Below are 21534 nucleotides of genomic sequence, written 5' to 3'. Positions count from 1 at the left end.
TTACTAAGTGCCTTATTTCATATACTTAATAATAAAGTGCTCCTTTAAAAATATTGAGTTTCTTTATAATAGTCCCACATGCCATAATTTAAATTCAATTCGTAAACGTGAAGTGCATGCTTTTATCTTTATGTGGGCCTTCTCACCCTTCAGCCCACGCCAGCCCCTTGTCTCCACAAAGCATGAGGAGGCTAACAATCTGGTGTGTGTGTTTCATGTTTTCCTTGAATTTTGCACTTTCTACCGGGTCTACAAACAAACAAAATAGGCTGTGATAATAACTTGCAGCTATCAGTTATTTTCTATGTCCCTGGCACTTTACCTGTTTTAATTCATCTAACCGTCACTGGCATCCTATAATCAGGAAATTTGAAGTCAAAAGAAGTAATATTTCCAAAGTGATTCAGCTCCCAAGCCGGCAGCCGAGGAATTTCCTGCCTTTTATAGTATTTGCTTTGGGGGTTGCTTTCATTCTTTAGGCAAATGACATCTTTTTGTACAGACTTCCATGCACTCGGCACATGACAGTCACCTTGTGGAAACCATATCAACTAGCTCTAAGTCATTCTCTTGAATATCCCACAGCATGTGCGTGTGCACCATCACATGACTATGAGCAATCACTTGTTCCCACTTTCCGCCACCAGGAGCAGGGCTACAATGACCATCTTGTACAAGGATTCTCTCATACACTGGCACTCTTGCTTCTGGGGAATGGATTCCCAGGAGTGGAATAGCTGGCTCAAAGGACACATATATATTTTTATCTTTAATACACATTGTTAGATTGCTTTCCAAAATGGTTGTAACACTTTACATTCCCACACTGCCAGTGCCACTTTCCTTAATGGAAAACTACCTTGGCAGTTCTAGAAGAAGCCCTCTTTGGTCAGACTAGATGATTCTTTGAATGTGCTATTGAATTTGGTCTGTTAAATTTTCATTTAGGACCTTTCCTATGGATCTTTAAATGATATAGGCCTGCAGCATTTCCATTCAATTTTAACATCAAAGTTTCTGCTCATTTCAGAAAGCAAATGAAATGCCTTTCTGTTCACTCATTCATTCACCTGTTCACTCATTCACTCACCTGTTCACTCATTCATTCACTCACCTATTCATTCATTCACTCACCTATTCACTCATTCATTCACCTATTCACTCATTCACTCATTCATTCACCTATTCACTCATTCACTCACCTATTCATTCATTCACCTATTCGTTCACTCATTCACTCACCTATTCATTCATTTACAGCCCTATCCATTAATTCACTCACCTATTCACTCACTCATTCACATATTCATCCATTCCCCTGCCTATTTGGGCATTCACTCAGTGAACACAGACTGAGCACCTGACTATGGCAGACCCTGTAAAAGCATGATCATGATCATTACAAAGAGGAACAAGACACATTCTCCACCTTCAAACTTATCTCTAGTGAGTTACCCCACTATAGAATGGTTAAAGTCAGTGGTGGAGACATGCACTAGAAAGCCACTGGATAATTTCTGAAGATAGATCTACACATCCTATCCAAGCAGATAGTATCAGGAGTCTATATGATTCTCCGAGAACTGCATTCTTTGTTCTTAGTACTTAACCATCCCACCCCAAAACTCACCTTGTACACAATCATTGTGGAAGCAATGAGTAGCATCAGTAAAGCAATGACTATCACCATCAACCCAAAATTACACAAGTGCATGAGTAGATCTATACACAAAGAAGATACAATCATAGCTTCTACCATTATAGTTATACAAAAAAAAATCTGCATATAATTAAGAGTTATGCAAAGCATTGATAAGATACTGTGGTTGTTTATTATTGTTGTTTACTACTATCATTCAGTTGATGCAGACAGAAAATGTCCAGGCTAAAAATTTATGCAGACCCAAGGGGAGGGGCTTGAATGGTTTGGTGGGGCTTCAAGGAGCAAGATGTGTGTCTGGGGGAAAGGTGTGTGGATAGTGAGGAGTGAAAAGAAACTCCAGTCCTTCATCCAGCACTGCTGTAATCTGCATTTCTGGATCCTTAACAGAACTTCAGGCTGCTTTGAAAGGTATCAACCCTGTAATTAAAATATATGTTAGGAAAAAACATAAAATCCAAATAAGGTACTCATCAGTGGATCTGTTATCTGATTGTAAGCATGAAAGAAAGAGAGAGAGAGAGAGAGAGAGAGAGAGAGAGAGAGAGAGAAGGGAGGGAAGGAGGGAGGGAGGAGGAAGGAAGGAAGGAAGGAAGGAAGGAAGGAAGGAAGGAAGGAAGGAAGGAAAGCACTAAGTTAGCCTGAAATTGAGCCTCTTTACAAGAGATAAGACATCATTTTCATAGGGTCAGTGAAATGAAAAGATTGAAACTACTTTGAGCAGTGACATCAGAATTCAGAATATCTAGCAGCACATCAGAGAATGGAAAAAAATTGCTTGTTCAATCACTTTGAGAGATGTTATAACAAGACTGATCCTTTGCACAGACAGAATAATGCTCCGGAGAAAAGATGCTGGCAAGGACATTTCTTTTTTTTTTCTTTTTTCTTTTTTCTTCTTTGAGCATCCAAGTAGCACGGGCCATCGTTCTGCACACAACAGTGCACAGAATCACAAGTTTGCATCTAGATTCCTGAAGCCGAGAGTCATGGGAATCCGTCACCACACCAAGAGGATGAACGAAATTTAAGTGACAATGAAGAAACAGCCAGCCCGGAAGCCAAGGAAACGGGCAATCTGCAAATCGATTTATTTCTAAGCTTTGAGACTCGATTTCCTCTGAGGCAAAGCATTCAAACCAATGTCCTACAGAAGTTCATAACCCCAAAATTTATTAACTGTGTTGGGGTGCTATGCAGTAGCTCAGCTTCTCATCATCAAACTGTTCCCTATTTAGAGTGAGGTTCCAGAGAAGTTGGGGGAGGGGGCAGCTGTGAAGCTGTAGCTTAGCAAATTGATTACACTGTCAGGTGCCCCAGCCTGACTCCTGAGATCAATCACATTCAAGTCTAGTAATTTTTATTACAGTCAGAGAATCACAGCTGCCAGCATTCACAGGCCCCTTCAGAGGAGCGTAGAAAACGCGGCACAGAACAGGGGTAGAGTCCACGTTGGTAACCCCCTCCTACTCTTTCTCTTTCTGTCAAAAACAACCTGCCAACAGGAGGAAGAGTGAAATAAAAATCAATAGAAGAGGCTGGAAAACAGCAGCATAGACAACACATCACATGGCCTGAGGCTGGATGAGAATGTAGGTCATTGGCTTTGGGAGCCTGTGCCTGTGTATGATGAGACATCAGTACAGTCAACGTCTCAGACACAGTCCTCTGTCTCAGTGTGTGTTCTGTGGCCACCGTCTTCACCTTCCTAATGAAGCTGGGAGATGCTCTGTGTGAAAACAGAAGAGACCTGTGTGCCCAGCCACAGGCAAATTTGTCCTCATTTTTCTTAATTTCCTTATTTTATTCCCTACATCAAGCTTAGAGAGATATATCTGGATTTGATTTCAGATAGAATACATGTTTGTGGCATCCTGTAAGTGCCTAGCACATAGCAGTAATCATTAAATAAATTATTATGATGGATTACACCATGCCATGTGCATCTAATACAAGTACTTTAAAAAAGTTAGATTTTCATCAGAATTCAGTCCTGTTCTGTGGAGAAAGAATGATATGCAGTCTACTTCTTTCACCTTGACATAGAAACCTTGCAGTTTGTGTATGTCTCCTTCATGGCTTCCCTGGGGTTCTACTTAATTAAACATACTAGATATAAAATTCAAATTAGTATCAAAAAGAAGGAATTTTATTTCATTATAGACATATCTAGTTCATGAACAATATTTTTGTGTGATGTGTGTATGTGTGTATGGTGTGTGCATGTTGCACTTGTGTGAGTCTACCTCTGCCCATGAACGTATGTGTGGAGATCAGGAATTGTATCTCTCTCCAGATACGAGAACAAAAATGAGGATAATATGTGCTGAAACCCTGGAGTACATTATCTAATGGTTCTTCAGATATCCCCTCACGTCCCTTATCCCACAAACTCTGAGAAGTATTTTTCCTCATACATGAGGTTGAACTCTGCCATATGATTTGCTATAACCAATGAGAAGTCAGGACAGTACATGAGTAGAAAGAAAAGTGAGCTTGCATGATCAAGTTCTTTTTAATGTCTTCCATCATTAACACATAAATTAAAAGATGATAAACATGTGGTTCCCACCAGGGCCAAATTCACATCCCAGAGTCATATCCGAGCAACCAGTCCACTACAGGCCTATGAGTAAGAAATCAGTGCCTATTTGTGAATGCCACTGAGACTTTCTGTATATCATGGAACATTTTTTATGACAATTTGGATGGAGATGAATGCATTAGGAAAGGGTTGGGGTACTGAGCTATCCAATTCTGGCACTGTGGGGGATCGCCTCTGTCGTTGCAAATGCCAGGTTAAATTACTAAAATATTCTATGGGCTTTCAGAATTTGCGATTCAGCCTTCTTTTCTCTAAACCTGAAAGAACCAAAGGGCACATCAGTGTTGGGTTTGCAGCCCAGATGGAAGAGAAGACTATCTGAGTGTCACTCAAAGCTGCAAGTGCTGAAGAAAATTCAGATCTGATCACCCATGAGGGTGACATATTTCACATGAATTTTTAGGCAGAGAAGACCCCGAGTGTTAAGCATTATAAATACATTACTGAAGAATAGTGTAATCTAGACACTTAAAAGTGAGTTTTTTTAACTACATCATATGAGTTCCATATTATGCTTTTCATTCATTCTTTCAAAAAGTATGTGAGTTCCTGTTTAGCAAATAACTCATGAAGACCTCAAAACTGAATGATGCTTATCCTGGAAAAGTCAATGAGTAAGTACACTGAGGCAAATCGGACAAATACGTAGGATAACATATAACTCCTTAAGAACCACAGGGGAAACTGAATCCCAAAAAAGTAAAGGTCACTTTTGGTGAAGCACTTTAGTGAAAATGGAATTGTATTGGTCTTTGAGGGGAGGAAAGGATTTTTCAATATTATTTATTTGTATGTGTGTACATGTGTGCACAGGAGCATGTGCACATGGAGAAAAGGGGTCAATTCTGATGTCTTCTTCAACCATTTCTCCATTCTAATTTTCTTTCTGAGCCATGGTCTCTCACTGAAGCTGGAGATTACTGACTGGCTATCCAGAAAGTGTCCAGACATATTCTTGCCATGGCAATCCCAGCACTATGTATGGTAGCAGGCACACATGGTGTTGGCTGTGCCTTGGCTTCTATCTCTGTCTTCCTCTCTTGACTTGGGGTATTATGACCCTTAGTCCTTTGCACTCTAGAACTCAAGCTCGCATCCTCTTTTACACAGGCATGAAAGCTCCAAACTAAGATCTGACCAATCATCTCCAAGGCCCCACTGCTGCTGCTGCTGCCGCTGTTTGCTTATTTGTTTTGCAGTCAGGATACTAAAATAATAGGTACGTATGCAAGTGATAGTTAATAGTTATTATCAACTTCACAGGATTTAGAATCACCTAGAAAACAAACCTCCTGCATTTCTGTGAGGGATTTTCTAGACTGGATTAACTAAAATAGGAAGACTCACCCTACATGTGAGTATCATTCCATGGACTAGGGTCCTGGAGTGAATTAAAAAGAAGCAAGCTGATGGGTTTAGCTCAGTGGTAGAGTGCTCGACTGGCAAGCACAAGGCCCTGGGTTCGATCCTCAGCTCAAAAAAAAAAAAAAAAAAGAAGCAAGCTGAGAACAACGTTCATCCCTTTTGCTTTGTCTGCAACTGCAACGTGAACAGCCTCCCTCTGCATCTGCTGCCATGACGTCTGCTGCTGTCACGTCCTCACCATGATAGACAGCACCCTCCAGCTATGAGCCAAACTAAACTCCTCCTTCCTTAACTTGATTTTGTCAGGTATTCCATCACAGCAGTGAGGAGAGTGGCTAACACAAGTGTCTTAGGAAGTCTTGGAAAAGACCCCCGCCCTGAGGCAATCACTACCAATATGTTCACAGACTTCCCACTCTTGCTCCAATTTTGAAAGATGGGAGAATGTGGGTTCTCCATATTTCTTGCCTGGGTTCTCACAGTGCTTTTCTTCGTCACTGTAGATACACCACACACTCGTAGGAGCTTCCTTCCTCAAGACAGTCGGTAAAGTGCCTTCTTACTGCTCTTCCCTGGAGCATGGTTGGTCAGCATACACATCTTCTGGATAAGGTTTTCCCAACACAGCTTGGATTTGTGGCTTACGTCCACCATCAGAGACTGACTCTCTGAAACCTGGTTTCTGCTCTCTGTCCTCTTCATCTCCTGACTTGGAGAATTGTGACCTTGTTTTCATTCTGGGAGAACTTAAGTTTGGCATCCACTTTGCTGACCCATTTCCTTACCCAGGACTTCAGTTTTTCTATCTTTCCTGCAGATCCCAAATCTGCTGTGGATTTGGACTAGTGGTCTGCCTTTTAGTTTCTATGTAGCTGTTAATTCTTGTAACCAACTCTTTGTTTTAATTTCATCTTTATTTTCTCCTCAAAGTGATGCTTTCTTGAATTCATACCCCAGGTGACAGTCCCATTTCCTAGTGGGGTCGCTCTGTCCTTAACAATAACTACAAGCTTGGTGTGATGGTTTGAAAGGGAATGGTCCCCATGGGCTCTTATGTTCAAATATGTGGCCCTCAGTTGGTGGAACTATTTGGGAAGGATTAGGGAGTATAGCCTTGTTAGTGGAAGTGTGTCACTAAGGATGGGCTTTGAAGTTTCAAAAGCATCTCTCTCTCTCTCTCTCTCTCTCTCTCTCTCTCTCTCTCTTCTCTCTCTCTGTGTGTGTGTGTGTGTGTGTGTGTGTGTGTGTGTGTACGCGTGCGCACGCACATATGTGTGGGCACTCCCTATTTGTGAATTAAGATGCTGTCATACTTTCGCTTGCCATCATGGACTCTAGCCCTCTGAAAACTACAAGCCCAATCAAACACTTTCTTTTATAAGCTGGCTTGGCCATTGTGTTTTGTCCACAGCAATAGAAAAGTAACTGAGATGCCTGGACTCCCCATTCTGAATGCTAGGAAATCACGTCCTCCCAATATTTCCAAGTAAGTTTGTGAGGGAATTATATGTCTACTATGGTTCCCTGATTATGACGCTTTTTGGAATCTCAGTTAGCATTTTGTCTCTTGTGCATGATGATGCTTTTCTAGAATATGTTGCTTTGCATTCCTCACAACCCTATGTCTGCCCCTGCCAAGTGTCATTACGGCCACAGGGTTAATACAGCAGATGACACTGAGGGTTTATACTTCAGAGAAGATCTAAAAACCCAAACTGGTATCCCTGTTCCAAGCAATGGACTTCCTCCCCTGGCAACTCCCTACTGTTATGTCTTCCAGAAGAGCCAAGGCTCTGCTTGACACTGGTGATGCCTATGCCTGCCTTCTGCTCAGCCTTTCCTACTTCCTCTCACTGCTGTCTGCACCCAAGTTCCTCCCGACTCCTGTCACTTTTCATTTTGGTTTGTTTGGTTGTTCAAGACAGCTTTCTCTGTGTAGTCCTGGCTGTCCTAGAACTCACTCTGTAGACAAGGCTGGCCTTGAACTAACAGCAATCCTTCTGCCTCTGCCTTCCAAGTGCTGGGATTAAAGGTGTGACCCCTGTGACTTTTCTTATGTCCCTTTGTTCTGACCAATACAGTTATACCTTTCATACCAATGTGAGCATCAGGTATTTGACCAAATATGGACTATTTTTCCACCAGGAGAAACATGGCACCAGGTATGCCCTGTTGTGCTCTTTGAAGGAAGCTAACACTGGGATTTCCACCCTCAGCTCCTGGTTTGGGGCCTTTAAGTGCACACTGACATACATCCCAGCTTTCCTGGGCCTCCAGCCTAAGATAGAAGACTATAGGAATTCTCTGCCCCTATAACCACATTACATATTCCTCCTGATCATTCTGTTCCCCTGAAGACCTCTGACTAATGCTCAGAGTGATGCTGATAGGTTCTTGGGTGACACCGACCCTGGTCATTCAAGGTTGGTTGGGAGAGATGCTGGGCAATCTTACCAGCTCCTCTCAGGTCATCTATCTGACAAAGCAAATTGAAGAACCCATGAGTGAAGGTCTAGGTCTTTTTTAATTCACCTCTGTTAACTTTAAAATTCTTGTCCATCTTCATCTCTTGTCTAAGACATTTAATAGACTGAAAATAGCACTACTCAAATACCACTATGAAGAAAAACCCTGGATTATCTAATGAACAGAGGCATTCACTTAAGGACTTCTATAGTACTCATCTTTCTGTGTACCTACAAATTTTCAAATACTTTAAAAGAATTATTTCACCGGGCAGTGGTGGTGCACGCCTGTAATCCCAGCACTCAGGAGGCAGAGGCAGGTGGATCTCTGTGAGTTCGAGGCCAGCCTAGTCTACAGAGCTAGTCCAGGAGAGGCTCCAAAGCTACAGAGAAACCCTGTCTCGAAAAACAAAAAAACAAAAAAAACAAAAAAACAAAAAAAAAGAATTATTTCATTTAATCCTCACAACCATCCCCAAAATAAATGCCTTCAACCTTTTGTATGCACATAGATAAAACTGGAGTTATACTATTTGCATAATGTTGTATTATTCTCAGTCATATGATGAACATGCTTCCCATTTTTAATATTTATGTACAATTATTACAACAACTACTTAATATTTTATCAGATAAGCACAACACAATTTGTTTAACCTTTCAGGGTACTTGTTTCTATTTTTCATTATTCTAAATTATACCATGAAGAACATAAAACTCTTTCCACTCCTTATTTTTCCTTAGATTTGGTTTGTACAACAGAAATTCCCATGTCAAGGTGACACTGTGGCGCATGTGTGTCTGCATTTTAGTAAACAGCAATGTCCATTTCATGACATTTTCTCCAACCGTGGTGTTAGTTCCTAATGCCTTACAAATAGAAGGTATGGAAGAGAGCTTTGTGTTCGTGGAAATGAAGGTGTGCTGTGTACCCACATGTGCTGAACAATAAATAAGAAAGAGACAGAAATGGAGTAGTCAGTAAACAGTATTTTAGGAACTTACATTGAAATTGCTTGGGTGAGATTGTATAACTCTGTCCTCTTCAAACATAAGAAACTGAAAAACAGCTGACAGCAAATCTTAACACCAATATTCCTCCTTTTCAGGGGAGTCGAGAAAAACATAACATCCTATATAAAAACTACAGCAGCGTGTTTTTTTTAACCCCTCATCATGTACCCATTTAAAACTTGCTTAGTGCCCACTACATGCCAGGGTATTAGAAATCAAGAAATGCTACATGAGATAAAGTCATCCCCCCCCACACCCCCAAGAGCACTCTATAAAGCAGAGAAATCAAATCAGCCAACAAATAATTATACTAGAGATTCAAAAATACCATTCCAGAGATACCAACAAACCCACGATGTAAAAGTGAACCTCTCTCCCTTAGGGAGGTTTGACCTGGCAGTTGAGCTAAGTCTCAAGGATGAATAGGAGTTTTACATACATCAGAGACAAAATAACTTTCCAGAGAGAACAAAGAGCTTGGACTCCACCTCACAGGTCAGAATACCCCCAACTGCTGTACTATGCATGAGCCTTGTGTACTGATTCTTTCCTCTCACAGCATGGCAGAGTGAGGCCTGGGAGCCAACATCCCTGTTAGTACATTCTAGCTCTAATTCCTATGAACAGAAGACTCTGGATTTTCTTCATGTACTGTAATGTGAAAATCATTAGAAAGCTTTATCCTGGGGAGCTGGCAGTTAACAGCTGAGCAAGACGGGGATAATAAAGTCACAGGAGGGACAAGGTAATGTACATCTGTAATCAAAACACCCTGGAGGATGAGGCCAGAGGATCTTGAATTCAAGGCCATTCTGGGCCACACAGTAAGACCATGTTTCAAACAAACATTAAAATTAAACATTTAAAAAAGCCACAGAGGAATTCTTAAGAGTTAGCTCTGCTCAGGTAAGGTGAAGACAGCCTGGAGTAGAGAGAGACTGTTCTCCACACAGAAAGAAGTTGTAATCCTTGACTTCTCACATTCAAGTATCCCACTGGACTTCCCTTAGGTGCATCCAGATCCTGCCCCAGATGTTGGGTGTGTGGGGTACAGTATGAGTGGTCAAGCCCAACCCCTGCCCTTGCCAGCTGAAACTGGAGAGAATCCCAGGGATCCACTAGGTCAAGAGGCCAGAGAATCCCTACGGGGTCCTCCTGCAGTGCAGGGCTGAGGTTGACCCTCACAGAGTGGTCACATAAGAAAGAACAGATCTCTGTTGCTGCAGACCAGACATGCAGGGATTATTTTCTGTAGGACAGGCAGATGAAAACAAAAGCTAATACAGAGCCTAGACTGTGCATTTCCCACGTCTGAGCTGGCAATGCACCCTCACAGAGTAGGTAAACCAGTCAACCATTTGTCAGAAATGAAATGTGCACCACTCCCCAGACTCCAGCTCTGGAGTGTGGGTGTCCTTTGGGGACCTGCCCAGGCTGGCTGCAGCACTACACTAGTACTCCTCAACTTGCCCCTGTAAATCTTTGTTCTCAGTGGGGGATGGCCATTTCCTATTTCCAGTGCCTGCTTTCCTTCCCCTCTGTGTATGCAATCCAAGTGTTGGTGGCTGTCCCTTTATCATCTCTGAGAGTTCACTCAAACAACAAACAACAAAACAAAGCTTAAACATTCAAGTGCATTGCTCAACACTGAACAATTCACTGTGGATTTGGCTGACAAGCAGAAAAACAGGTTCACATTGTTATGGAAGTCAACATTTTGCTAGAGGGAGAAAAAAGATTAAATGAATCTTTTTCCCAAACTCTCTTCTTAGCCTCATAGCGCCTTTTTGAGCTCCCATCCCATTCCTGGGCCTCTTTTTTCCAGACCCTCTTCTAAAACTGTGGGACAAACCTATAAAGGATTGCTGAATGGGGAAGGGGGGGAGTAGTTAGAGAGGTTGCACAATACACTTACAGGTTTCTGAAAGCACAATAACCAAAAAATAATTAAAGAGGGCTGGTGCATTGGCTCAGTGGTCTAAAGCATTTGTTGCTCTTACAGAAGACCCAGGTTCAGTTATTTGCAGGCACATGGTGGCTCCCAACCATCCATAACTCCAGTTCAAATGGATCTAATACCCCTTCTGGCAGGCACCAAAGTTGCACATAGTACACATACATGCATGCAGGCAAAACACACACATAAAATAAATCTTGAAAAGTTAATTAGAAATCAAAGGCACAATGAGCCCCAGGTGTTTCTGGTGGCACATCTTGCAGCCTTGGTTCTGAGCATGCATGCACACTTTGCACTGTGCATGTCACATCAGTAAACAACACTTGAAGCTCCTTAATGCAGATCTGAGACTGTTGCATGTCATGGATCACAGTGTTTTCATCATGTGCACAAACTTTTCTGCTCTCACAGAAATGCTTTAATTACGGAAAGCAAAGACTTTCAATATTTTCCTACCCTCGCTCCCTCAGTATGTAAGTATCAATATATCTGGGAATTGTATTGTTAGAATGTTTGGTTTTTAAAAATTGCTGTTTGAGTTGCTGACCTGAATTTCACTTTAAAAAAAAAAATCATTACATGAATTTTGGCTTAGAATTAGGACAGCTTTTCCAACAATTTCTGAAATGAACTTACACATATTTCCGCCATGTTGTATGACATACTTATGTGCAGTGGCATTCTCAGCTTTGACAGTTATGAAAATCAAAGTAGCAATCAACTCTGAAAAACATTAAGTGTTCTTTATGTTCTACACTATTAAATATTCAGCCAAGATCTCATTTTTATGTTAAAAATAAGCAAGCACATCCACCTCATTAGCATGCAAATTGGCTTTCACCTTTAAGAAATGATAACATTGTCTATATACCAAAAAACTGTTTTGAAAAATGCTTATGATTTATTATCAGTTGATGTTTGATTTACACATTTATTTATATTCCTATGTATCTCAGGTCAAGGAAAACATTCTTGGGCAAAGAAAGATCTTGAGGGCAAACAATTTAAGAATCTCTGCTCTAGGCCATTTGCAAGTGAGTGTACCGCAGACAGCCACTGTCTACCTGGCCTTATCTGATGCCAGCAATGTGCTAAGAAAACTGTCTAAGAAACCCAAATCTCTGAAATCCTCCTGTTGCTATGTCCTTCTCCCCACGTGGTCTACAAGGAGGAGAAATCTAGAACCCAGCTACCCAAAGTGTGGACTCCTCCCATGTTGTAGGTTCACCCTCACTTTGAAATAAAAACACTCTTTGAATATGTGACATGGGACACTGAGGACACAAGGTACTTGTGACCTAGCTTGAGATCGGTTAATTGTCTTTTTCCCAGCATGCTTGGCTTCCACGCTCTGAGGAGACAAGAGCATCAGGAACAGATGCAGGGTGAGAATGGAGGGTTGAGGAACGATGGCGCCAGGAACGTGATGCTGGCAACACGGTTTCGGCATAGCAGGGCAACAGGGAAGAGGAAGAAGCCACAAGAAGAGGGGACGAGGGGCAGAAACAAGGGAAGAGTGAGCAGAAGTATGGTCCATTCCACAATTTGACCCAGGATGAGCTCCAGGGCAAATCCTACATCTGCAGGCAAACATTTGAACAAACCATTTGTGGAGTGGCTTACCTTCTGGGTGAGATCACTGGCCTCATTGATATACCGATCCCGCTCCTTTTCCAGTTGGAAGATGATCTTCCTCTGCTTCTGGGCCTCATCCTTGTAGTTCTGAATCTCCTCCTCTAGGTTCCTCTTGGCTTGCTCGTGGAGCTTCACCAGGTCCACCTGCTTCTGGGTCGCACTGACTGCCTTAAGCATATTCTAAAAAGTAATAACAACAAATCAAGTCCCTTACTCATGGTGTTTGAGAACCTGGGGTTCAGCTTATTCCAGTGCCCATCTCTAAAATAATTAGATGCTTTGGGTTTGGTATGAATCAAAATGATCATAGGCTCTATAGATTACAAAGAGTTTGTTATATGAATTTTGTGCAAGGCACATTTAAATGCACTAACAAACTACACCAGCCTAAATGGACTCTGCTGTTCACTGTTTAGCAGTGGGAAATAGAGGCTAAAGGGTAAAGGTATTTGCTTGAGAGTTCACACCACAGGGAAGGGGCAGAGCTAGGATAGGATCTGCTGTGGAATAATCCTTTTGTATACTGTGAAGATTTGTCACTGTGGTTGGTTTAATAAAGAAGCTAACTGGCCAATAGCTGAACAGGATTAGGGTTAGACAGGAAAGCCAAATTGAGAATGATAGGAAAGAGAAGGGTAGAGTCTGGAGTAGCCAGCCAGATGCAGAGGGAGCAAGAGATGAACATGCCATGCTAGTAAAGATACTGCCACATGGCCGAGAGTAAATAAGGAATATGGGTTAACTTAAAATGTAAGAGCTAGCTAATAAGCCAGGCAGTGGTGGCGCACATCTTTAATCCCAGCACTCGGGAGGCAGAGGCAGGCAGATCTTTGTGAATTTGATGCCAGCCTGGTTTACAGAGTGAGTTCCAGGAAAGGCGCAAAGCTACATAGAGAAACCCTGTCTCAAAATAACAAAAAAAAAAAAAAAAAGAGCTAGTTAGTAAGAAGCCTGAGCTATTGGCTGAGCATTTATAATTTATATTAAGCCTTCCAGTAAATTATTTGAGAAGCAGCTGCTGGGTATTTGGGAACAGGCAGACAGGATATAAACATCCAATTACAGGAATCCACCTTCATTCCAGCTCTGACCTTTATGTTGTGAAGCCTGAACAACCAGACTTAATCACCTAAACTGAGTTTTGACTAAAAAGTAAAATAAAACTAGCCTGTTAAGTATGCAGAGTTGAACCCAGTACTGAGTCACAGACCTGTAATCCAAACACTCTGGACAGGAAGCAGAGGCAGGAAGATTATGAGTTCAAAGCCAGTCTCTATTGTATAGTGAGTTCCAGGAGGCTAGCATAGGCTATACAAGACCCTGTCTCAAAAGAAAAATGCAGGGACTAGGGATGTGGCTAAATGACAGAGTACTGGGCCAGCAGTATCCAGAGCACTGGAAAAGTAAAGTCCACGTATAAGAACAAAAATAGATAGGTAGGTAGGTAGGCAGACAGACAGATAGATAGATAATGGATATATAAACAGATGGTAGATAGATAGATAGATAGATAGATAGATAGATAGATAGATAGATAGATAGATAATAGATAGATGGTAGATATATAGACAGAGAGATGGTCTAGATAGATATAAAAATACAAATACCTATAAATAACAAATGATCAATAAATCTACTCTTGCACCACTACTAAAAGAAATGGAATATGTAGTGAACACTATGAATGTTCTTGCTACAAAAGAGAATAATGTCAACATTAAAGTGATAAGTACATTAATCACCCTGATTTGATCATAAGGCAATGAACAGATACACAAAACATCCCTCTATATTTCTAATAAAATTCAAAGTGATTACAAACAAGTTAACAGTAAAACAAAACTTTAAAAAAAAAAAAAAGGAAAAGTTTCATAGTAGCCATATTTACAAACGTCTAAAAATGAAAACACAATGTCTCCCAAGTGATGGACACCAGAAACCCATAGCAGCAAAATATTACTCAGTCATGAAGGGGTATGAAACTCTGATACATGCTGCAATATTGACGGAACCTGAAAACATCGTCCTGAAGCCAGATACACATAATGATTCCCTGTCTACCAGCAGCTGGAATCATCAACCCCACAGAGACAAAAGGCACATTTCAGATTTCTAGGAGTGGCAGTGGGGGTGGAGGTGGGTAATGAGTAATGATTGCAGAATGGGTGCAGTTTCCAACCATGGTGATAAGAGAGTTCTAGAATCAGATAATGATGGTTGAGGTGATACATTATGAATGTTTGAAATGTCCCCAGTGATACATTTTGTTAAGTGTATTTTACCACAATTAAAAAAAAAAAAAAACTATCCTTCAATGGTATAGCCCCTGATAAAATTCCCAGACTTCTGTAAACAACTCCTCCACATGGCTCTGTAAGCAACCCTAACAGAACTCACTGAGCCCCAAAGACTAACGCCATGACAGCAGAAGAGAGAAGAGAAGAGGGGATTGCACTGTGAGTGTAAGAAGGTACAAATATGATCGAAATACTTGGAAAATATTATACTAAAACCAGTATTAAGCATAATTAATACATGCTAATAAAAAAAACTAGATTTTGTATTTTTTTAATGTGGATGCTTATGTCCCAGGACTAGTATATCTGGTACAGTAAGTCTGGGACCCAGGCAGGTACATTTTTTACATTTATTTATTTTGTGCAGCACATACGTGGAGGTCAGGGGACAACAAAGAGCCAGTGTCCTCCTTTTGCTGTGAGAGTTCCAGGGATTGAACTCAGGCCATCAGACTTGGCAGCAAACGCCTTTACCTGGTGAGCCATCTCCCTACCCCTAGCATTTTTAACTGCACTGGGGCATTGGTGATGTGAGGAATACTTTGGGATGGCTGCCCAACTTCCTCAGGAAGAAGAGGCAAACAGCTATGCCCCCTGACAGCCATGCTTCCCAAGAAAGCCACACCAGCCACAAATGAATGGATCTGGTGAGCCGTTGGGTAGGGGTAGTTAAGGGGACTTTATTTCTGTGCAGGTATGTGTGTGAGTTTGCATCATGGTGCTGAGAATCAGACCCAGGGCCTTACGCATGCCAGGCAGCCTTTTTGCCTCTAAGCTCCATCTCCAGCACTGGACCTTCATCATTTGGCAGCTCTGTAGACAACGTATACCTGGAAAGGCTTAGTGACAGTCACTTCCCTGCTGTGTGGACTAGAAAACAGAGTCTTTACTCAAAGAGAAATGAGCCAAAACATCAGCAAGAAAGCTCGTGGTGGGAAAAGAAGGCTTCCATTCTGAGACTGTCAGGTGAGGTTCCTAGTACTTCCTGAAGGCTAGCTGGATCCAGGGCTTCCATGGGGTGCTTTACAGTTTCTTCTCAAATCCCAAGGTGCAACCAGGTCTGACCAGCCACTGGACTATAAGCATGTAGAATGCTCATGAAACCTTAGCTGGGTGGTGATGCAGAACACACACAGTCAGTCTGGGTTTCAGGCCCTGGGCTAGGTGTTTATTTTATAAATGTCACTTCCACACAACGCTAGAAAAAGCAGTAGGTGCACTGTACTGCCTGTCCAAACAATGTCGCTCTTTCTTTCAGTGAAGACTGGCATTTCAAATCAGTGAGGAAATAATTTATTAATCAATAAAGTTGACTGCATACCTACTGAGTCTCGTGCAGGCAATGGCCCCAGGGGAAAAATTGAACTGCATATCCTGCCCTGAAGGACCCAGTAAAGCAAACCAAACAAAGAAACAGAAAAGAACTCCTGTGTTGCATGTCCTAATGCAGCAGAAAACCTACTGTTTGCAAAGATGTATACAAGATGAGGGATTAATGTTGGTGATGAAAAAAATACATCTAAAAACTAAATCCAGGGCTGGAGACATAGCTTAGTGGTAGAGCATTTACCCAGCATGTGTGAGACCCTGAGTTCAATCCTCACAAAAAAGAGAAAGGAAGGTGACCACATCCAATAGAATATTTTACTAGATGTAAGTCTGCAGAATAATGGATAGTTTGTAGATTTATGGGGGGAGAGACTTCAATAATTTTCTTCCTGACTGTTTTCCATAGAAATATCTAATCTGCAATTCCTGGATATTCTCTACTCCACTTCAAGTAAAGTGTAGGCTGTTCTGTTAAAACTTGTTTTTTCTGAGAATGCACAGTGAGCTGAATCCATCCTGCTATCTGACAATAGCCTGGTCCTCCATATCTGGCCTATGACTTCTCCCTCCCAGAAGGAAATCCTCAAAAGTCTCTCACAAGAAGAAACCCTCTAGAAGGAGGATAACAGAAAGAGAGAGGCCTGCTTTTATGAGGAAGCTAAACCTTCCCCAACCCATCCTTCAATTTTAGACTACCATGAGCTCTAGAGACCAGAAGAGACAAGGGTGAGAAATGAAAACCAAACCCCATAGTGTGTATGAGACCTTGGGCTTCATCCCCACACCCCAAGGAAAGAGAAAGTGAAGTGACTAAATCCAGTAGAATATCTCACTAGGTCTAAGTTTGTAGAATCCTGAAAAGACAGACAGAATAAAGGCTAGACTTCCATCACCAACCAGTCACTCACTAGATCTAAGTTTGTAGAATCCTAACTAGACAGACAGAAGAAAAGATAGAGTTCCATCACCAACCATTCACCACAAGGTCTATGCTGTGGATGATTGATTGATAGATAAATAAAACTGATAAATAAAACTGCCAGTAGCCAGGCAGGAAGTATAGGCGGGACAAAGAGAAAGGAGAAGTCCAGGAAGTGGAAGGCTGAGAGGAGGAGATGCCAACCTGCTGTACAGGGAGCAGCATGTAAAGGCAGCAGGTAAAGCCACGGAACATGTGGCAACATATAGATGAACAGAAATGGGCTGAGTTTAAGTGTAAGAGCTAGTCAGTGGTAGGCCTGAGCTAATGGCAGAGCAGTTTAATTAATATGAGCTCCTGAGTGATTATTTTATAAGTGGTTGTGGGGTCCGTGGGGCTGGGCAGGACCAGAGAAAACTCCTGCTACAGGTGTAAGTTTGTAGAATCCTGAAAAGAAACAGAAGAAAGGCTAGACTTCCATCACCAACAAGTCATTTTCTTGCCTAACATCTCAAAGTCATATTTCAATTAGCACTCACACCTGTAATTTTTGGATTAGCCAGATTGTAGATTATAGATATTAAATTAAGAAAATTTGATCAACTACTTAGGATGCCAAATAACATACCAGCAAGGAGAACAGAATCCACAAAACACCCTGAAATCCCTGCTGGTTTGTATGCTAATTCTCAGGAGTCCTTTTGTGCTCAGTGGTGATAATGTAGCTTCAATTCCAGGCCAGACAATGGTGAACGTAAGCAGCTGTTCAGAGGAAAATTAAGCAGTAGTATTCATTCTAATCCATTCTTGTTTGCTCCGGAGTTTCCTTTCCCCACACAACTTGTTATGCACAGATACTACTGGGTGGAAGAAAGGCATTTATTTTTCAGCATTGCTGTAGCAAACTCACCTTATTTAGTATGTCCCTCTCTCTCAGAAGCTCATCCATTGCCTTCTTATCAAGTTCTGCCTGCTTCTTTGACGACTCCACCTCTAAATTGCCAGGAAGGAAAACAATAATGAACATGGAGTCCATCCCAGGGAGAACATGAAAAAGCCAGAGTGAATTAAAAAACAACACGGTTTTATATGTTCAGCCGTAGCTGTACAACTGCTCTGAGTTGAGTGACAGCTGACCTTCATTCTCGCTCAAGGATGTGGATCTTCTGGTCCCACTAAAGAGATGGAAAAGGAAGCTGGAAGAGATTAAGCCAGCCACAGGACCAAGGGTCAGCATGGGTGAGATTAAAAGCCTGAACCTGATGGCTGTCAAAGGTCTTTGTGCTTTTTAGACCTTTTTCATTATATCTGTAGGTGGAAAAGTGAAGTGTAACTACCTAGAACTTGTTATATCCCTCCATTTTTCAAGTCTCCCTTTATGCCCCCCAGTGGAATTCCGTATCTTTTTTATATATTGGGCTTCTAGACATATTGGTAGCTTTGTCCATAGCTATTTCATTACTTTACTTACTACTGTGGCAAAGGATTCTGGCAAATTAGCTAGAGTTCTGTACAAAATGCTATTGGTAGCTACATATATTTTATAGTCTGCCACCTTATATCTTATTAATTCTAGTAGTTTTTCAGATCATTTCTTGGGTATTTTGTAGAAAATTCTAACATAGAGAGGGCCCATGCTCCTAACAATTACAGCTAACACTGCTCTTTGATTAGGCACATCAAAAGAAACCAGTCCCACTGGTACACACCTGTAGCAATTTGGGAGGCTGAGAGCTGAAGAGCTGCTTCAGCCGAGAAGTTCAAGACTAGCCTGTACAATATAGCAAGATGCTACAACAAACAACATCCTTAAGAAAAGATGTTATCAACAGTAAATATGAAATAGCCAAAGAAAGGCTGGAGAGATGGCTCAGTGGTTAAGAGCATTGGCTGCTCTTCCAGAGGTCCTGAGTTCAATTGGTCCCAGCAACTATGGCTCACAACCATCTGTAATGAGATCTGGTGCCCTCTTCTGGTGTGCAGTCAAACATGCAGGCAGAACACTGTATACATGATAAATAAATAAATAAATTTTTTACGACAGAGAGAGGGGAGAAATGACCAAAGAAAAGAACATGTGACTTAACAGGGAAAGAATTTGATTCAATGCTCAATGGATTTAAAATCCTGTGGGGGATTAGAGAGAAGGCGTGGTGGCTAAGAGTACTTGCTGTTCTTCCAGAGGACCCAGGTTCAATTCCTAGTACCACATGGAAGCTCACAACCATCTGTAACTCCAGTCTAAAGGATTCATTACTCTCTTCTGGCCTTTGAGGGTACCAGACACCCCCACGGCACACACACATTCAAGTAAAACACCTATAAACATTAAACAACAGCTGAATATATACACAGATAGTCAGAGAGAGAGAAAATGGACTCAAATCTTACAATTATGGCAAGCAAAAGTACTGTAATTAAAACATAGCACTGTGTTGGTCTCATTTGGCTGGTTGCATGCTTTAAAAACCCTACCATTCTTCATCTCTGTCACTGAAACTTCAGGTTGTAAACTTTCACTATGCTGTGAGCATCCTGAAGGCAAGGTCCTCCTCATACCCAGTGTTTGTACATGGTCTATACCAGTTTATAGAATAGATACATGGAGAAGTTGCCAAGCTAACCTGCAACAACACCTCAATGAAAGAAAAAAACAGCTGGACTTCGGAAAGGCTTACTTGACAAGGATGTCTAGTAGCAATATCTAGTGATCTAGACTTTGCCTAACTTACAGAGAGGCAATGTATGCTTTTACATATATATTTCAACAATTTATGGCACACAGCAGCCTGTAAAGACATCAAGAAGACACGCATGTTCCTGCGCCACACAGACAGAATTCATACGGAGTCTCTTTCTCCAGGTCCAGAGCTCTTTCTGCCACACCACACCAGTATCCTACATTTTTAATGATATTGTTACTCAGAAAATTACATGTGACATTTGGTAAGTTCTCGATCTGTGCTTGGTCCTTCCGAAAAACAACCCCAAATCTTATTTGTCAAGGACATTCATTTCAACGTGTTCCTTATCTTCTAGGGACAGACCTAAGAGTTTAGATGGTCTTCACTTCGGCGGCAAATATTGAACACTATTGTAGGTTAGATTCACGTGGTGCCAACAGAACCTATGGAAGAATTTGTTGAGTAAAGGGAGTTTAAAGTATTCAAAATGGTGGCCCCCTCCAGTTGGCTGGTTACCAGGTTGAAATTCACTGATGTCCCTCTGCATGGTTTAGGGGCACACAGAGCTTGTGAGTGGGCACTAGTGATGAATGCAAAGTGTAAGAGTAAGAACACAGGGGTTTACCTCTCTCTAACCCCAGGATCTGATTCTTCAGAGTTTCCTTATGCTGCTCCACCTCTGCCTTTTGGTCTTCGATCAGGTGCAGTTTCTTATGGATCTGTTCTCTGATTTTGTTAAGCTTCCCGATGTCAAGGCGCATCTGATGGACTTCCTCCTCTTTGGCCTATATTAGTGACAGAGAATTAGCCAGGATGCTGAACAAATAAAGAGCCAGGGACTGGGCCATGGTAAACTCAGAGCCTATAAAATTGACTCCTATGTCAGTGCGGAGTTGTTCCATGGAGTTGAATCAAAATACACACACTGTTCAGTTCTGAGAGAAACTGAAGGCCTCTGTTCTATGAATAAAGTATGTGGTGCATAAACTAAAAATAATGAAAAGGTTGATAAAATCTGATGTTTTAAGTTGCCACCTAATTATAAAAGCAAGTGAGAATACTGAGTTATATGCATACAAATATGTGAGCTCTGCATACAAATGCTGAATTTGATTGGCAGTTTTCACTTACAAAGTGATCTCTCTGAGAAGGTTATTGAATTCCTATAAAATATTTAAACATTCTTTTGGACCCACAGGGTCACAGTAGCCCAGCTACATGCACTAGAGAAAGTCACCCTTCCTCATAGTGTATTGGTCTGTAGGTGCACAGACAGAGTAGCGTGAATAAACAAATCTACACAGTGATAAGAGGTGTCAGAAAAGAATCATAGCAAAGGAATTCTCCGGTCTTGTGGACATTTTAATTTAAAATTAAATTCACTTTTTTAAAGAAATGTTGCCATCAAGAGCTGGAGAGATAGCTCAGTGGTTAAAAGCATTTGCTGTTCTTCCAAAGGATCCAGGTTTGATTCCCAGCACCTAAATGGTAACTCCAGTCCCAGGGGATCCAACGCCCTCTTTTGGTCTCTGTGGGTACCAAGCATGTGTGTGGTGTACAGACATACATGCAGGCAACATATAAACATATTTAAGTTTAATTTT

The 21534-nt window shown here is 41.5% G+C and overlaps 1 protein-coding gene across 1 annotated transcript in view; it reads right to left on the bottom strand.

The window, feature by feature from the left end:
* The window catches only part of Cfap58 (cilia and flagella associated protein 58), a 101064-nt gene that overhangs the window by 62875 nt on the left and 16655 nt on the right, over positions 1-21534 (bottom strand). The window contains exons 7-9 of the mRNA XM_036176953.1: positions 20556-20715; positions 18157-18239; positions 12690-12881 (exon numbers count right to left, since the gene is read on the bottom strand). Coding sequence (XP_036032846.1) covers positions 12690-12881; positions 18157-18239; positions 20556-20715 — 435 coding nt within the window. The remainder of the gene's footprint in view (positions 1-12689; positions 12882-18156; positions 18240-20555; positions 20716-21534) is intronic.

This window comes from Onychomys torridus, chromosome 1 (assembly GCF_903995425.1).
Source record: "Onychomys torridus chromosome 1, mOncTor1.1, whole genome shotgun sequence".
Classification (NCBI taxonomy): Eukaryota; Metazoa; Chordata; class Mammalia; order Rodentia; family Cricetidae; genus Onychomys; species Onychomys torridus.
Note: the sequence above shows the minus strand (reverse complement) of the source record. Positions and strands in the feature narration are given on the sequence as shown.